The 18,166-nt window shown below is 44.1% G+C and overlaps 1 protein-coding gene across 1 annotated transcript; it reads left to right on the top strand.

Annotated features, from left to right (window-relative positions):
• Window positions 1-6,545: 6,545 nt before the first annotated feature.
• LOC127924110 (exportin-T-like) lies at window positions 6,546-18,086 on the top strand (the record flags this gene model as incomplete). Its single annotated transcript, XM_052508556.1, has 6 exons — window positions 6,546-6,945; window positions 11,340-11,422; window positions 14,479-14,535; window positions 16,555-16,624; window positions 17,149-17,367; window positions 18,040-18,086. Coding segments are annotated over exons 1-6 (566 nt in total), but the record flags the coding sequence as incomplete, so codon positions are not given.
• Between the last annotated feature and the right edge of the window lie 80 nt (window positions 18,087-18,166).

Below are 18,166 nucleotides of genomic sequence, written 5' to 3'. Positions count from 1 at the left end.
ACTGTACTGTAGGAACTAGAAACATTGTATATTACTGTAGGAACTAGAAACATTATATATTACTGTACTGTAGGAACTAGAAACATTATATATTACTGTAGGAACTAGAAACATTATATATTACTGTACTGTCGGAACTAGAAACATTATATATTACTGTACTGTCGGAACTAGAAACATTATATATTACTGTACTGTTGGAGCTAGAAACATTATATATTACTGTACTGTTGGAACTAGAAACATTATATATTACTGTACTGTAGGAACTAGAAACATTATACATTACTGTAGGAACTAGAAACATTATATATTACTGTACTGTCGGAACTAGAAACATTATATATTACTGTAGGAACTAGAAACATTATATATTACTGTAGGAACTAGAAACATTATATATTACTGTACTGTAGGAACTAGAAACATTATATATTACTGTAGGAACTAGAAACATTATATATTACTGTAGGAGCTAGAAACATTATGTATTACTGTAGGAACTAGAAACATTATATATTACTGTAGGAACTAGAAACATTATATATTACTTAGGAACTAGAAACATATATTACTGTAGGAACTAAACATTATATATTACTGTACTGTCGGAACTAGAAACATTATATATTACTGTAGGAACTAGAAACATTATGTATTACTGTACTGTAGGAACTAGAAACATTATATATTACTGTACTGTAGGAACTAGAAACATTATATATTACTGTACTGTAGGAACTAGAAACATTATATATTACTGTACTGTAGGAACTAGAAACATTATATATTACTGTAGGAACTAGAAACATTATATATTACTGTACTGTAGGAACTAGAAACATTATATATTACTGTAGGAACTAGAAACATTATATATTACTGTAGGAACTAGAAACATTATATATTACTGTACTGTAGGAACTAGAAACATTATATATTACTGTAGGAACTAGAAAACATTATATATTACTGTAGGAACTAGAAACATTATATATTACTGTAGGAACTAGAAACATTATATATTACTGTACTGTAGGAACTAGAAAACATTATATATTACTGTAGGAACTAGAAACATTATATATTACTGTAGGAACTAGAAACATTATATATTACTGTAGGAGCTAGAAACATTATATATTACTGTACTGTAGGAACTAGAAACATTATATATTACTGTACTGTAGGAACTAGAAAACATTATATATTACTGTACTGTAGGAACTAGAAACATTATATATTACTGTACTGTTGGAACTAGAAACATTATGTATTACTGTAGGAACTAGAAACATTATATATTACTGTAGGAACTAGAAACATTATATTTACTGTAGGAACTAAACATTATATATTACTGTAGGAGCTAGAAACATTATGTATTACTGTACTGTAGGAACTAGAAACATTATATATTACTGTACTGTAGGAACTAGAAACATTATGTATTACTGTAGGAACTAGAAACATTATATATTACTGTAGGAACTAGAAACATTATATATTACTGTAGGAACTAAACATTATATATTACTGTAGGAACTAGAAACATTATATATTACTGTAGGAACTAGAAACATTATATATTACTGTACTGTTGGAACTAGAAACATTATATATTACTGTACTGTAGGAACTAGAAACATTATATATTACTGTACTGTCGGAACTAGAAACATTATATATTACTGTACTGTAGGAACTAGAAACATTATATATTACTGTACTGTAGGAACTAGAAACATTATATATTACTGTACTGTAGGAACTAGAAACATTATATATTACTGTACTGTAGGAACTAGAAACATTATATATTACTGTACTGTAGGAACTAGAAACATTATATATTACTGTACTGTAGGAACTAGAAACATTATATATTACTGTACTGTAGGAACTAGAAACATTATGTATTACTGTAGGAACTAGAAACATTATATATTACTGTAGGAACTAGAAACATTATATATTACTGTAGGAACTAAACATTATATATTACTGTAGGAACTAGAAACATTATATATTACTGTAGGAACTAGAAACATTATATATTACTGTACTGTAGGAACTAGAAACATTATATATTACTGTAGGAACTAGAAACATTATATATTACTGTAGGAGCTAGAAACATTATGTATTACTGTACTGTAGGAACTAGAAACATTATATATTACTGTACTGTAGGAACTAGAAACATTATGTATTACTGTAGGAACTAGAAACATTATATATTACTGTAGGAACTAGAAACATTATATATTACTGTAGGAACTAGAAACATTATATATTACTGTAGGAACTAAACATTATATATTACTGTACTGTTGGAACTAGAAACATTATATTACTGTAGGAACTAGAAACATTATATATTACTGTACTGTTGGAACTAGAAACATTATATATTACTGTACTGTAGGAACTAGAAACATTATATATTACTGTACTGTAGGAACTAGAAACATTATATATTACTGTACTGTAGGAACTAGAAACATTATATATTACTGTACTGTAGGAACTAGAAACATTATATATTACTGTACTGTAGGAACTAGAAACATTATTTATTACTGTACTGTAGGAACTAGAAACATTGTATATTACTGTAGGAACTAGAAACATTATATATTACTGTACTGTAGGAACTAGAAACATTATATATTACTGTAGGAACTAGAAACATTATATATTACTGTACTGTCGGAACTAGAAACATTATATATTACTGTACTGTCGGAACTAGAAACATTATATATTACTGTACTGTTGGAGCTAGAAACATTATATATTACTGTACTGTTGGAACTAGAAACATTATATATTACTGTACTGTAGGAACTAGAAACATTATACATTACTGTAGGAACTAGAAACATTATATATTACTGTACTGTCGGAACTAGAAACATTATATATTACTGTACTGTTGGAGCTAGAAACATTATATATTACTGTACTGTTGGAACTAGAAACATTATATATTACTGTACTGTAGGAACTAGAAACATTATATATTACTGTAGGAACTAGAAACATTATATATTACTGTAGGAACTAGAAACATTATATATTACTGTAGGAACTAGAAACATTATATATTACTGTAGGAACTAGAAACATTATATATTACTGTAGGAACTAGAAACATTATATATTACTGTACTGTAGGAACTAGAAACATTATATATTACTGTAGGAACTAGAAACATTATATATTACTGTAGGAGCTAGAAACATTATGTATTACTGTAGGAACTAGAAACATTATATATTACTGTAGGAACTAGAAACATTATATATTACTGTAGGAACTAGAAACATATATTACTGTAGGAACTAAACATTATATATTACTGTACTGTCGGAACTAGAAACATTATATATTACTGTAGGAACTAGAAACATTATGTATTACTGTACTGTAGGAACTAGAAACATTATATATTACTGTACTGTAGGAACTAGAAACATTATATATTACTGTACTGTAGGAACTAGAAACATTATATATTACTGTACTGTAGGAACTAGAAACATTATATATTACTGTAGGAACTAGAAACATTATATATTACTGTACTGTAGAACTAGAAACATTATATATTACTGTAGGAACTAGAAACATTATATATTACTGTAGGAACTAGAAACATTATATATTACTGTAGGAACTAGAAACATTATATATTACTGTAGGAACTAGAAACATTATATATTACTGTAGGAACTAGAAACATTATATATTACTGTAGGGAACTAGAAACATTATATATTACTGTACTGTAGGAACTAGAAACATTATATATTACTGTAGGAACTAGAAACATTATATATTACTGTAGGAACTAGAAACATTATATATTACTGTAGGAGCTAGAAACATTATATATTACTGTACTGTAGGAACTAGAAACATTATATATTACTGTAGGAACTAGAAACATTATGTATTACTGTACTGTAGGAACTAGAAACATTATATATTACTGTACTGTTGGAACTAGAAACATTATATATTACTGTAGGAACTAGAAACATTATATATTACTGTACTGTAGGAACTAGAAACATTATATATTACTGTAGGAACTAGAAACATTATATATTACTGTACTGTAGGAACTAGAAAGACAAACATTCGCTGCACCTGTTATGATATCTGTGTACTTAACTGATTAGAAATATTGAGTCCATGTTGCATCATGCTAGCTATGTGTTGTGTAACTGTTAGTTACTGGGTACAGCAGGGGAACTGGGGTTAGCTACTGGGTACAGCAGGGGAACTGGGGTTAGCTACTGGGTACAGCAGGGGAACTGGGATTAGCTCCTGGGTACAGCAGGGGAACTGGGGTTAGCCGCAGGGGAACTGGGGTTAGCTCCTGGGTACCGCAGGGGAACTGGGGTTAGCTACTGGGTACAGCAGGGGAACTGGGGTTAGATACTGGGTACAGCAGGGGAACTGGGGTTAGCTACTGGGTACAGCAGGGGAACTGGGGTTAGATACTGGGTACAGCAGGCGAACTGGGGTTAGATACTGGGTACAGCAGGGGAACGGGGATTAGATACTGGGTACAGCAGGGGAACTGGGGATTAGCTACTGGGTACAGCAGGGGAACTGGGGTTAGATACTGGGTACAGCAGGGGAACTGGGGTTAGCTACTGGGTACAGCAGGGGAACTGGGGTTAGATACTGGGTACAGCAGGCGAACTGGGGTTAGATACTGGGTTACAGCAGGGGAACTGGGATTAGCTAAGGGTACAGCAGGGGAACTGGGGTTAGCTACTGGGTACAGCAGGGGAACTGGGGTTAGCTACTGGGTACAGCAGGGGAACTGGGGTTAGCTACTGGGTACAGCAGGGGAACTGGGGTTAGATACTGGGTACAGCAGGCAACTGGGGTTAGCTCTGGTTACAGCAGGGGAACTGGGGTTAGATACTGGGTACAGCAGGGAACTGGGATTAGCTACTGGGTACAGCAGGGGAACTGGGGTTAGTCTCAGGGGAACTGGGGTTAGCTACTGGGTACAGCAGGGGAACTGGGGTTAGCTACTGGGTACAGCAGGCGAACTGGGGTTAGCTCCTGGTTACAGCAGGGGAACTGGGGTTAATACTGGGTACAGCAGGGGAACTGGGATTCAGCTACTGGGTACAGCAGGGGAACTGGGGTTAGTCTCAGGGGAACTGGGGTTAGCTACTGGGTACAGCAGGGAACTGGGGTTAGATACTGGGTACAGCAGGGGAACTGGGATTAGCTACTGGGTACTGATTAGCTACTGGGTATTGTTCAGCTATGTAGCAGGGGAACTGGGGCCAGTTCCAGGGTCTGTCTGGCCCTCAACACCGAACGTGTTTCTGTTGAATCAGCGTTACTCTGTGTGTGTGTGTGTGTGTGTGTGTGTGTGTGTGTGTGTGTGTGTGTGTGTGTGTGTGTGAAACAATATTAGCCACACACACACGCTGACACTCGCAGTGCCATGCAGGTCACTACACTGCTGTGCTCGTTAGCTACTGTTGTGCAGCTGTCCTGGGCAATGACGCAATCACACAATGGAACTCAACGGCACCACTAGCTAAGAAGTGTAGACTAGGATGTCCTTGTCCCGTTCGTGCTCTAGACTCCTTGTGGCGGGCCAGGATGTCCTTGTCCCCTTCGCGCTCTAGACTCCTTGTGGCGGGCCAGGATGTCCTTGTCCCCTTCGCGCTCTAGCGACTCCTTGTGGCGGGCCAGGATGTCCTTGTCCCGTTCGCGCTCTAGCGACTCCTTGTGGCGGGCCAGGATGTCCTTGTCCCGTTCGCGCTCTAGCGACTCCTTGTGGCGGGCCAGGATGTCCTTGTCCCGTTCGCGCTCTAGCGACTCCTTGTGGCGGGCCAGGATGTCCTTGTCCCCTTCGTACTCTAGCGACTCCTTGTGGCGGGCCAGGATGTCCTTGTCCCGTTCGTGCTCTAGACTCCTTGTGGCGGGCCAGGTGCCTGTAAGCTGACTTCGGTCGCCAGCTGGAAGATATTTCCTCCGACACATTGGTGCGGCTGGCAGTGTTTCCTCCGACACATTGGTGCGGCTGGCTTGGTGCGGCTGGCAGTGTTTCCTCCGGTGCGGCTGGCAGTGTGGCAGTGTGTCAAGAAGCAGTGCGGCTTGGCAGGGTCGTGTTTCGGAGGACTCACGGCTCTCGACCTTCGCCTCTCCTGAGTTCCGTACGGGAGTTGCAGCGATGGGACAAGACTGCACCTACCAATTTGGATATCACGAAATTGGGGAGAAAATTAGTTAAACGTTTAAATATTATTATTATTTTTTACAAAAGCTTGTTTTCTCTCGTCGCTCTGCATCAGACATATTGGTGAGCGATATGTTTGGAACATCAAATTGCACTAAAATGACAGTATTGAATCACAGTTTATATATAGAATCTCAATGCATATGGAGAATCGCAATACACATCATATTGGCACCTCGTGATATCGTATTGTGAGGTCCCTGGCAATTCCCAACCCTAATTATTATTGTTGATGTTATTTTTGTTGTGTGTAGATGTGCTTGGCCTGCCGGAGGGCAGCAACAGAAGACGGTGAAACTACCGTAGAGGGCAGCAACAGAAGACGGTGAAACTACCGTGGAGGGCAGCAACAGAAGACGGTGAAACTACCGTGGAGGGCAGCAACAGAAGACGGTGAAACTACCGTGGAGGGGAGCAACAGAAGACGGTGAAGCTACCGTGGAGGGCAGCAACAGAAGACTGTGAAACTACCGTGGAGGGGAGCAACAGAAGACTGTGAAGCTACCGTGGAGGGCAGCAACAGAAGACGGTGAAACTACCGTGGAGGGCAGCAACAGAAGACCTTCTCATGGCCTGCCAGTCTGTCTCCATCATCAACATGGACGAGCAGGCCCTGCTGGGGCTCAACCCTAATGCAGACGCCTGCTATAGGCAGAAGGTAAGTCTCATTACACTGTGTGTGTGTGTGTGTGTGTGTGTGCAGTTCATTCATGTGCTTGTAGAGGACAAATCTTGCGGATCCAAACGCGTTGGCTCCTGCAAATGATTCTCAGATCCCATGTAGACTGGTCTGGTCCATGTAGACTGGTCCATGTAGACTGAACTTGATCCAAGCGCATTGGCTCCTGCAAATGATTCTTAGAGCCATGTAGACTGTCCACCCAGGGACTTGAACCAGTGCTCTGTCTCGTCAGACTCTCCATCCATGGGACTTGAACCAGCGCTCTGTCTCGTCAGACTCTCCATCCGTGGGACTTGAACCAGTGCTCTGTCTCGTCAGGCTCTCCATCCGTGGGACTTGAACCAGTGCTCTGTCTCGTCAGACTCTCCATCCATGGGACTTGAACCAGTGCTCTGTCTCGTCAGGCTCTCCATCCATGGGACTTGAACCAGTGCTCTGTCTCGTCAGACTCTCCATCCATGGGACTTGAACCAGTGCTCTGTCTCGTTAGACCATCCATGGGACTTGAACCAGTGCTCTGTCTCGTCAGACCATCCATGGGACTTGAACCAGCGCTCTGTCTCGTCAGGCTCTCCATCCATGGGACTTGACAACCAGCGCTCTGTCTCGTCAGGCTCTCCATCCATGGGACTTGAACCAGTGCTCTGTCTCGTCAGGCTCTCCATCCATGGGACTTGAACCAGTGCTCTGTCTCGTCAGGCTCTCCATCCATGGGACTTGAACCAGTGCTCTGTCTCGTCAGACTCTCCATCCATGGGACTTGAACCAGTGCTCTGTCTCGTCAGACCATCCATGGGACTTGAACCAGCGCTCTGTCTCGTCAGACTCTCCATCCATGGGACTTGACAACCAGCGCTCTGTCTCGTCAGGCTCTCCATCCATGGGACTTGAACCAGTGCTCTGTCTCGTCAGGCTCTCCATCCATGGGACTTGACAACCAGCGCTCTGTCTCGTCAGGCTCTCCATCCATGGGACTTGAACCAGCGCTCTGTCTCGTCAGGCTCTCCATCCATGGGACTTGAACCAGTGCTCTGTCCCGTCAGACTCACCATCCATGGGACTTGAACCAGTGCTCTGTCCCGTCAGACTCACCATCCATGGGACTTGAACCAGTGCTCTGTCCCGTCAGACTCACCATCCATGGGACTTGAACCAGTGCTCTGTCCCGTCAGACTCACCATCCATGGGACTTGAACCAGTGCTCTGTCCCGTCAGACTCACCATCCAGGGGACTTGAACCAGTGCTCTGTCCCGTCAGACTCACCATCCAGGGACTTGAACCAGCGCTCTGTCTCGTCAGGCTCTTCATCCAGGGGACTTGAACCAGTGCTCTGTCTCGTCAGACTCTCCATCCAGGGGACTTGAACCAGCGCTCTGTCTCGTCAGACTCTCCATCCAGGGGACTTGACAAGTTCTCTCCGCATTAAGTTGTTATGTTGTAACTGGTGCTGTTTACAGAGACCAGTACCACTCAGGAAGTTAAACATGGCTACAGAAAGTCAATGAGTGGGTTTGAGCGGTTCGCTACAGACCAATAGGCCTCTATATACAGTAATATACACATTCTGTAATACAACAGCAATAGCTGTGGAACACAAGGCTTCCACCTGGGATCTGTTGTGGAACACAAGGCTTCCACCTGGGATCTGTTGTGGAACACAGGGCTTCCACCTGGGATCTGTTGTGGAACACAAGGCTTCCACCTGGGATCTGTTGTGGAACACAAGGCTTCCACCTGGGATCTGTTGTGGAACACAAGGCTTCCACCTGGGATCTGTTGTGGAACGCAAGGCTTCCACCTGGGATCTGTTGTGGAACACAAGGCTTCCACCTGGGATCTGTTGTGGAACACAAGGCTTCCACTTGGGATCTGTGGATCTGCTGTGGAACACAAGGCTTCCACCTGGAATCTGCGGTTCTGCTGTGGAACACAAGGCTTCCACCTGGAATCTGCGGTTCTGCTGTGGAACACAAGGCTTCCACCATGCTTTTTCAGATGTAGGCCTACACAGAAATACATGTCTAGGAGACCCACACCAACTCTGTGTCCTTGAGGCAGCCAACCAGCCAGCCAACCAGCCAGCCAACCAACCAACCAACCACCCAGCCAGCCAGCCAGCCTGCCTAACTTGTTCCCTCTCCTCTGTCAGCACGAGTGTTGTTATGGCTGGCTGTAGAATGGTGTAGTTAGGGGGTTGTGTGGCTGGCTGTAGAATGGGGGAGTTATGGGGGTTGTGTGGCTGGCTGTAGAATGGGGGAGTTATGGGGGTTGTGTGGCTGGCTGTAGAATTGAGGAGTTATGGGGTTGTGTGGCTGGCTGCAGAATGGGGAGTTAGGGGGTTTGTGTTGCTGGCTGTAGAATTGGGGAGTTATGGGGGTTGTGTGGCTGGCTGCAGAATGGGGGAGTTATGGGTGTTGTGTGGCTGGCTGTAGAATGGGGAGTTATGGGGTTTGTGTTCTCTCTCTCTCTCTGCTTCTGTTTCTCTCTCTGCTTCTGTTTCTCTCTCTCTGCTTCTGTTTCTCTCTCTCTCTGCTCCTGTTTCTCTCTCTCTGCTCCTGTTTCTCTCTCTGCTTCTATTTCTCTCTCTGCTCCTGTTTCTCTCTCTGCTTCTGTTTCTCTCTCTGCTTCTGTTTCTCTCTCTGCTTCTGTTTCTCTCTGCTTCTGTTTCTCTCTCTGCTCCTGTTTCTCTCTCTCTGCTTCTGTTTCTCTCTCTCTGCTTCTGTTTCTCTCTCTCTGCTTCTGTTTCTCTCTCTCTGCTCCTGTTTCTCTCTCTGCTTCTGTTTCTCTCTCTCTCTGCTCCTGTTTCTCTCTCTCTGCTTCTGTTTCTCTCTCTCTGCTCCTGTTTCTCTCTCTCTGCTTCTGTTTCTCTCTCTCTGCTTCTGTTTCTCTCTCTCTCTGCTTCTGTTTCTCTCTCTCTCTGCTTCTGTTTCTCTCTCTCTCTGCTTCTGTTTCTCTCTCTCTCTGCTTCTGTTTCTCTCTCTCTCTCTGCTTCTGTTTCTCTCTCTCTCTGCTTCTGTTTCTCTCTCTCTCTGCTTCTGTTTCTCTCTCTCTCTCTGCTTCTGTTTCTCTCTCTCTCTGCTTCTGTTTCTCTCTCTCTCTGCTTCTGTTTCTCTCTCTCTCTGCTTCTGTTTCTCTCTCTCTGCTTCTGTTTCTCTCTCTCTCTGCTTCTGTTTCTCTCTCTCTGCTTCTGTTTCTCTCTCTCTCTGCTTCTGTTTCTCTCTCTCTCTGCTTCTGTTTCTCTCTCTCTCTGCTTCTGTTTCTCTCTCTCTCTGCTTCTGTTTCTCTCTCTCTCTGCTCCTGTTTCTCTCTCTCTCTGCTCCTGTTTCTCTCTCTCTCTGCTCCTGTTTCTCTCTCTCTCTCTCTTTCTGTTTCTCTCTCTCTCTCTCTGCTTCTGTTTCTCTCTCTCTCTCTCTGCTTCTGTTTCTCTCTCTCTCTCTCTGCTTCTGTTTCTCTCTCTCTCTCTCTGCTTCTGTTTCTCTCTCTCTCTCTCTCTGCTTCTGTTTCTCTCTCTCTCTCTCTGCTTCTGTTTCTCTCTCTCTGCTTCTGTTTCTCTCTCTCTCTCTCTCTCTTCTGTTTCTCTCTCTCTCTCTCTGCTTCTGTTTCTCTCTCTCTCTCTGCTTCTGTTTCTCTCTCTCTCTCTCTGCTTCTGTTTCTCTCTCTCTCTCTCTGCTTCTGTTTCTCTCTCTCTCTCTCTGCTTCTGTTTCTCTCTCTCTCTCTCTGCTTCTGTTTCTCTCTCTCTCTCTCTGCTTCTGTTTCTCTCTCTCTCTCTCTGCTTCTGTTTCTCTCTCTCTCTCTCTGCTTCTGTTTCTCTCTCTCTCTCTCTCTGCTTCTGTTTCTCTCTCTCTCTCTCTGCTTCTGTTTCTCTCTCTCTCTCTCTGCTTCTGTTTCTCTCTCTCTCTCTCTCTGCTTCTGTTTCTCTCTCTCTCTCTCTCTGCTTCTGTTTCTCTCTCTCTCTCTCTCTGCTTCTGTTTCTCTCTCTCTCTCTCTCTCTGCTTCTGTTTCTCTCTCTCTCTCTCTGCTTCTGTTTCTCTCTCTCTCTCTCTCTGCTTCTGTTTCTCTCTCTCTCTCTGCTTCTGTTTCTCTCTCTCTCTCTCTCTGCTTCTGTTTCTCTCTCTCTCTGCTTCTGTTTCTCTCTCTCTCTCTCTTTCTGTTTCTCTCTCTCTGCTTCTGTTTCTCTCTCTCTGCTCCTGTTTCTCTGCTCCTGTTTCTCTCTCTCTGCTCCTGTTTCTCTCTCTGCTCCTGTTTCTCTCTCTCTGCTCCTGTTTCTCTCTGCTCCGCTCCTGTTTCTCTCTGCTCCGTTTCTCTCTCTGCTCCTGTTTCTCTCTCTGCTTCTGTTTCTCTCTCACTGCTCCTGTTTCTCCTCCTCAGGCGATGGTGTATTTTGAGCAGTTGAAGGAGTCCCAGGATGCCTGGGAGGTGTGTGCAGAGGCCCTGGCTAAAGGCATTTACAGGTGAGACCCATTAGTTGGTAGGATTCTGATTAGAGACGGTACAGTATCCTTCTAGTCAAACCTGGGAGGTTTCAGATTCCAACCTGTTCTACTGCTTTGTCTCCCTGTCGGTCCTTCTCTGGTCTCCCTGTTGGTCTCCCTGTTGGTCTCCCTGTTGGTCCTTCTCTGGTCTCCCTGTTGGTCTCCCTGTTGGTCTCCCTGTTGGTCCTTCTCTGGTCTCCCTGTTGGTCTCCCTGTTGGTCCTTCTCTGGACTCTGGTCTCCCTGTTGGTCCTTCTCTGGTCTCCCTGTTGGTCTCCCTGTTGGTCCTTCTCTGGACTCTGGTCTCCCTGTTGGTCTCCCTGTTGGTCCTTCTCTGGTCTCCCTGTTGGTCTCCCTGTTGGTCTCCCTGTTGGTCCTTCTCTGGTCTCCCTGTTGGTCTCCCTGTTGGTCCTTCTCTGGTCTCCCTGTTGGTCTCCCTGTTGGTCTCCCTGTTGGTCCTTCTCTGGTCTCCCTGTTGGTCTCCCTGTTGGTCTCTCTCTGGTCTCCCTGTTGGTCTCCCTGTTGGTCTCCCTGTTGGTCTCCCTGTTGGTCCTTCTCTGGTCTCCCTGTTGGTCCTTCTCTGGTCTCCCTGTTGGTCTCCCTGTTGGTCCTTCTCTGGTCTCCCTGTTGGTCTCCCTGTTGGTCTCCCTGTTGGTCCTTCTCTGGTCTCCCTGTTGGTCTCCCTGTTGGTCCTTCTCTGGTCTCCCTGTTGGTCTCCCTGTTGGTCTCCCTGTTGGTCCTTCTCTGGTCTCCCTGTTGGTCCTTCTCTGGTCTCCCTGTTGGTCTCCCTGTTGGTCCTTCTCTGGTCTCCCTGTTGGTCTCCCTGTTGGTCCTTCTCTGGTCTCCCTGTTGGTCTCCCTGTTGGTCCTTCTCTGGTCTCCCTGTTGGTCCTTCTCTGGTCTCCCTGTTGGTCTCCCTGTTGGTCTCCCTGTTGGTCCTTCTCTGGTCTCCCTGTTGGTCCTTCTCTGGTCTCCCTGTTGGTCTCCCTGTTGGTCTCCCTGTTGGTCTCCCTGTTGGTCCTTCTCTGGTCTCCCTGTTGGTCCTTATCTGGTCTCCCTGTTGGTCCTTATCTGGTCTCCCTGTTGGTCTCCCTGTTGGTCCTTCTCTGGTCTCCCTGTTGGTCTCCCTGTTGGTCTCCCTGTTGGTCCTTCTCTGGTCTCCCTGTTGGTCCTTCTCTGTTCACCCTGTTGGTCTCCCTGTTGGTCCTTATCTGGTCTCCTGTTGGTTCTTCTCTGGTCTCCCTGTTGGTCTCCCTGTTGGTCTCCCTGTTGGTTCTTCTCTGGTCTCCCTGTTGGTCTCCCTGTTGGTCTCCCTGTTGGTCCTTATCTGGTCTCCCTGTTGGTCTCCCTGTTGGTCCTTATCTGGTCTCCCTGTTGGTCCTTATCTGGTCTCCCTGTTGGTCTCCCTGTTGGTCCTTCTCTGGTCTCCTGTTTGTCTCCCTGTTGTTGGTCCTTCTCTGGTCTCCCTGTTGGTCTCCCTGTTGGTCCTTCTCTGGACTCTCAGTGACGACCCTGTGTTGTAATGTAATATCTTTATTAATCCCTCTCTCAGTGACGACCCTGTGTTGTATTGTAATATCTTTATTAATCCCTCTCTCAATGACGACCCTGTGTTGTATTGTAATATCTTTATTAATCTGTCGCTCAGTGACGACCCTGTGTTGTATTGTAATATCTTTATTAATCCTTCTCTCAGTGACGACCCTGTGTTGTATTGTAATATCTTTATTAATCCTTCGCTCAGTGACGACCCTGTGTTGTATTGTAATATCTTTATTAATCCTTCTCTCAGTGACGACCCTGTGTTGTATTGTAATATCTTTATTAATCCCTCCCTCAGTGACGACCCTGTGTTGTAATGTAATATCTTTATTAATCCCTCTCTCTGTGACCCTGTGTTGTATTGTAATATCTTTATTAATCCCTCTCTCAGTGACGACCCTGTGTTGTATTGTAATATCTTTATTAATCCTTCTCTCAGTGACGACCCTGTGTTGTATTGTAATATCTTTATTAATCCCTCCCTCAGTGACGACCCTGTGTTGTAATGTAATATCTTTATTAATCCCTCTCTCAGTGACGACCCTGTGTTGTATTGTAATATCTTTATTAATCCCTCTCTCAATGACGACCCTGTGTTGTATTGTAATATCTTTATTAATCTGTCGCTCAGTGACGACCCTGTGTTGTATTGTAATATCTTTATTAATCCTTCTCTCAGTGACGACCCTGTGTTGTATTGTAATATCTTTATTAATCCTTCGCTCAGTGACGACCCTGTGTTGTATTGTAATATCTTTATTAATCCTTCTCTCAGTGACGACCCTGTGTTGTATTGTAATATCTTTATTAATCCCTCCCTCAGTGACGACCCTGTGTTGTAATGTAATATCTTTATTAATCCCTCTCTCTGTGACGACCCTGTGTTGTATTGTAATATCTTTATTAATCCCTCTCTCAGTGACGACCCTGTGTTGTATTGTAATATCTTTATTAATCCCTCTCTCAGTGACGACCCTGTGTTGTATTGTAATATCTTTATTAATCCCTCCCTCAGTGACGACCCTGTGTTGTAATGTAATATCTTTATTAATCCCTCTCTCAGTGACGACCCTGTGTTGTATTGTAATATCTTTATTAATCCCTCTCTCAGTGACGGCCCTGTGTTGTAATGTAATATCTTTATTAATCCCTCTCTCAGTGACGACCCTGTGTTGTATTGTAATATCTTTATTAATCCTTCTCTCAGTGACGACCCTGTGTTGTATTGTAATATCTTTATTAATCCCTCTCTCAGTGACGACCCTGTGTTGTATTGTAATATCTTTATTAATCCCTCTCTCAGTGACGACCCTGTGTTGTATTGTAATATCTTTATTAATCCCTCTCTCAGTGACGACCCTGTGTTGTATTGTAATATCTTTATTAATCCCTCTCTCAGTGACGACCCTGTGTTGTATTGTAATATCTTTATTAATCCCTCTCTCAGTGACGACCCTGTGTTGTATTGTAATATCTTTATTAATCCCTCTCTCAGTGACGACCATGTGAAGTTCTTCTGTTTCCAAGTCCTGGAGCACCAGATCAAGTACAGGTGAGAGGAGGGGAAGGAGAGGATGGATGGATGGATGAATTAGGAAGTCTGTGATAATATGTTGACTGTTCCTCCATGACTCCAGATAACAGCTAATGCTGTCACCTTTTCCCATGCTTTCACAGTAGGGCATTAAAGTACTGTCACCTTTTCCCATGCTTTCACAGTAGAGCATTAAAGTACTGTCACCTTTTCCCATGCTTTCACAGTAGGGCATTAAAGTACTGTCACCTTTTCCCATGCTTTCACAGTAGGGCATTAAAGTACTGTCACCTTTTCCCATGCTTTCACAGTAGAGCATTAAAGTACTGTCACCTTTTCCCATGCTTTCACAGTAGGGCATTAAAGTACTGTCACCTTTTCCCATGCTTTCACAGTAGGGCATTAAAGTACTGTCACCTTTTCCCATGCTTTCACAGTAGGGCATTAAAGTACTGTCACCTTTTCCCATGCTTTCACAGTAGGGCATTAAAGTACTGTCACCTTTTCCCATGCTTTCACAGTAGAGCATTAAAGTACTGTCACCTTTTCCCATGCTTTCACAGTAGGGCATTCAAGTATTGTCACCTTTTCTCATGCTTTCACAGTAGAGCATTAAAGTACTGTCACCTTTTCCCATGCTTTCACAGTAGGGCATTAAAGTACTGTCACCTTTTCCCATGCTTTCACAGTAGGGCATTAAAGTATTGTCACCTTTTCCCATGCTTTCACAGTAGGGCATTAAAGTACTGTCACCTTTTCTCATGCTTTCACAGTAGAGCATTAAAGTAGTCACCTTTTCTCATGCTTTCACAGTAGGGCATTAAAGTACTGTCACCTTTTCCCATGCTTTCACAGTAGAGCATTAAAGTACTGTCACCTTTTCCCATGCTTTCACAGTAGGGCATTAAAGTACTGTCACCTTTTCTCATGCTTTCACAGTAGGGCATTAAAGTACTGTCACCTTTTCTCATGCTTTCACAGTAGGGCATTAAAGTACTGTCACCTTTTCCCATGCTTTCACAGTAGAGCATTAAAGTACTGTCACCTTTTCTCATGCTTTCACAGTAGGGCATTAAAGTACTGTCACCTTTTCTCATGCTTTCACAGTAGAGCATTAAAGTACTGTCACCTTTTCCCATGCTTTCACAGTAGGGCATTAAAGTACTGTCACCTTTTCTCATGCTTTCACAGTAGGGCATTAAAGTACTGTCACCTTTTCCCATGCTTTCACAGTAGAGCATTAAAGTACTGTCACCTTTTCCCATGCTTTCACAGTAGGGCATTAAAGTACTGTCACCTTTTCTCATGCTTTCACAGTAGGGCATTAAAGTACTGTCACCTTTTCTCATGCTTTCACAGTAGGGCATTAAAGTACTGTCACCTTTTCCCATGCTTTCACAGTAGAGCATTAAAGTACTGTCACCTTTTCCCATGCTTTCACAGTATGGCATTAAAGTACTGTCACCTTTTCTCATGCTTTCACAGTATGGCATTAAAGTACTGTCACCTTTTCCCATGCTTTCACAGTAGGGCATTAAAGTACTGTCACCTTTTCTCATGCTTTCACAGTAGGGCATTAAAGTATTGTCACCTTTTCCCATGCTTTCACAGTAGGGCATTAAAGTACTGTCACCTTTTCTCATGCTTTCACAGTATGGCATTAAAGTACTGTCACCTTTTCCCGCTTTCACAGTAGGGCATTAAAGTACTGTCACCTTTTCTCATGCTTTCACAGTAGGGCATTAAAGTATTGTCACGTTTTCCCATGCTTTCACAGTAGGGCATTAAAGTACTGTCACCTTTTCTCATGCTTTCACAGTAGAGCATTAAAGTACTGTCACCTTTTCTCATGCTTTCACAGTAGAGCATTAAAGTACTGTCACCTTTAATCATGCTTTCACAGTAGGGCATTAAAGTACTGCACATTTTCTTCCTAACATCTGACTGAAAACCATGTGCGTGTGTCTCTGTCAGCAGCATTCCTCTGTGAACTAGTTCTGAACGGAAAGTGACTGTGTGTTGTGTGTTTTGTCCCAGACATGGAGGGCTCAGTCCTGCCCAGCAACAGCTGATCAGAGAAACCCTGATGAAGTGGCTACAGGGTCAGGTGGGGCTTCTCTGTCACTTAGTCAACCTGTCACAGCAACGTAGCACGTTTCAAGCACGTTTCATCAACAACTCTATTTGTTACTTGAGCTGTCGTTAGTTCCACATTTCATCAACAACACTACTACACCTGAATTCCTGAATTGAAAATTTCTATTAGAAAATGAATGTCAATATAATATTCTCCTTCTCTGCTATCCTGACAATCCTCCCCTTCTCCTCTTCTTATTTCTTCCCCTCCTCTTCTTCTTCTTCCTCCTTCTTCTTTCTCCTCTTCTTCTTCTTCCTTCCTCCTCCTCTTCATCCTTCGTCCCCTTCCTCCTCCTCTTCTTCTTCCTTCCTCCTCCTCTTCATCCTTCATCCCCTTCCTCCTCCTCTTCTTCTTCCTTCCTTCCATCCTCCTCCTCTTCATCCTCCTCCTCTTCTTCCTCCTCTCCCTTCCTCCTCCTCCTTCCCTTCCTCCTCCTCCTTCCCTTCCTCCTCCTCCTCTTCTTCCTCCTCTCCCTTCCTCCTCCTCCTCTCCAGTTAATGAACTCCCAACCAGAGAAGCCGTTCATCCGTAACAAGGCAGCCCAGGTGTTTGCTCTGACCTTCGTGATGGAGTACCTGACCCACTGGCCCAAGTTCTTCTTCGACCTGCTGTCTCTAGTGGGCCTGAACCCACATGGGGTCGACGTCTACCTCAGAACACTGATGGCTATCGACGCTGAGGTGGTGGACAGAGACATCCTGCACTCCCCTGAGGTAAGGACAGAGACATCCTGCACTCCCCTGAGGTAAGAGGACACTGAGGGTGTCCTCTTTTTCTCTCCTTCTCTTCTCTCTCCTTTTCTCTTTTCTCTCTTTTTCTCTCCTTCTCTTTTCTCTCTCTCCTTCTCTTTTTCTCTCCTTCTCTTCTCTCTCTACCCCCTCCTCTCTCTCCTCTCTCTCCCCTCTCTCTCTCTACCCCCCTCCTCTCTCTCTTCTCTCTCTCTCCCCTCTCTCTCCTCTCTCTCTCTACCCCCTCCTCTCTCTTCTCCCCTCCTCTCTCTCTCTTCTCCCCTCTCTCTCTCTTCTCCCCTCCCTCTCTCCCTCCTCTCTCCCCTCTCTCTCTCCCCTCTCTCTCTCCCTCTCTCTCTCCCCTCTCTCTCTCCCCTCTCTCTCCCTCTCTCTCTCTCTACCCCCTCCTCTCTCTCTCTCCCCTCTCTCTCTCCCCTCTCTCTCTCCCCTCTCTCTCCCCTCTCTCTCTCTCTACCCCTCCTCTCTCTCTCTCTCCCCTCTCTCTCTCTGCCCCCTCCTCTCTCTCCACTCTCTCTCTCTCTACCCCATCCTCTCTCTCTTCTCCCTCTCTCTCTCTCCCCTCTCTCTACCCCTCCTCTCTCTCCTCTCTCTCTCTCCCCTCTCTCTCTACCCCCTCCTCTCTCTCTCTCTCTCTAGGAGGTTCGTAGGAACACATTAATAAAGGATGGTATGAGGGGAAGCAGGTCATCCCAGTCTCTAACTCCTCTCTCTCTCCTCTCTCTACCCCCTCCTCTCCCTCCTCTCTCTCTCTCTACCCCCTCTC

This window comes from Oncorhynchus keta, unplaced genomic scaffold (assembly GCF_023373465.1).
Source record: "Oncorhynchus keta strain PuntledgeMale-10-30-2019 unplaced genomic scaffold, Oket_V2 Un_contig_3672_pilon_pilon, whole genome shotgun sequence".
Taxonomy (NCBI): Eukaryota; Metazoa; Chordata; class Actinopteri; order Salmoniformes; family Salmonidae; genus Oncorhynchus; species Oncorhynchus keta.
Note: the sequence above shows the minus strand (reverse complement) of the source record. Positions and strands in the feature narration are given on the sequence as shown.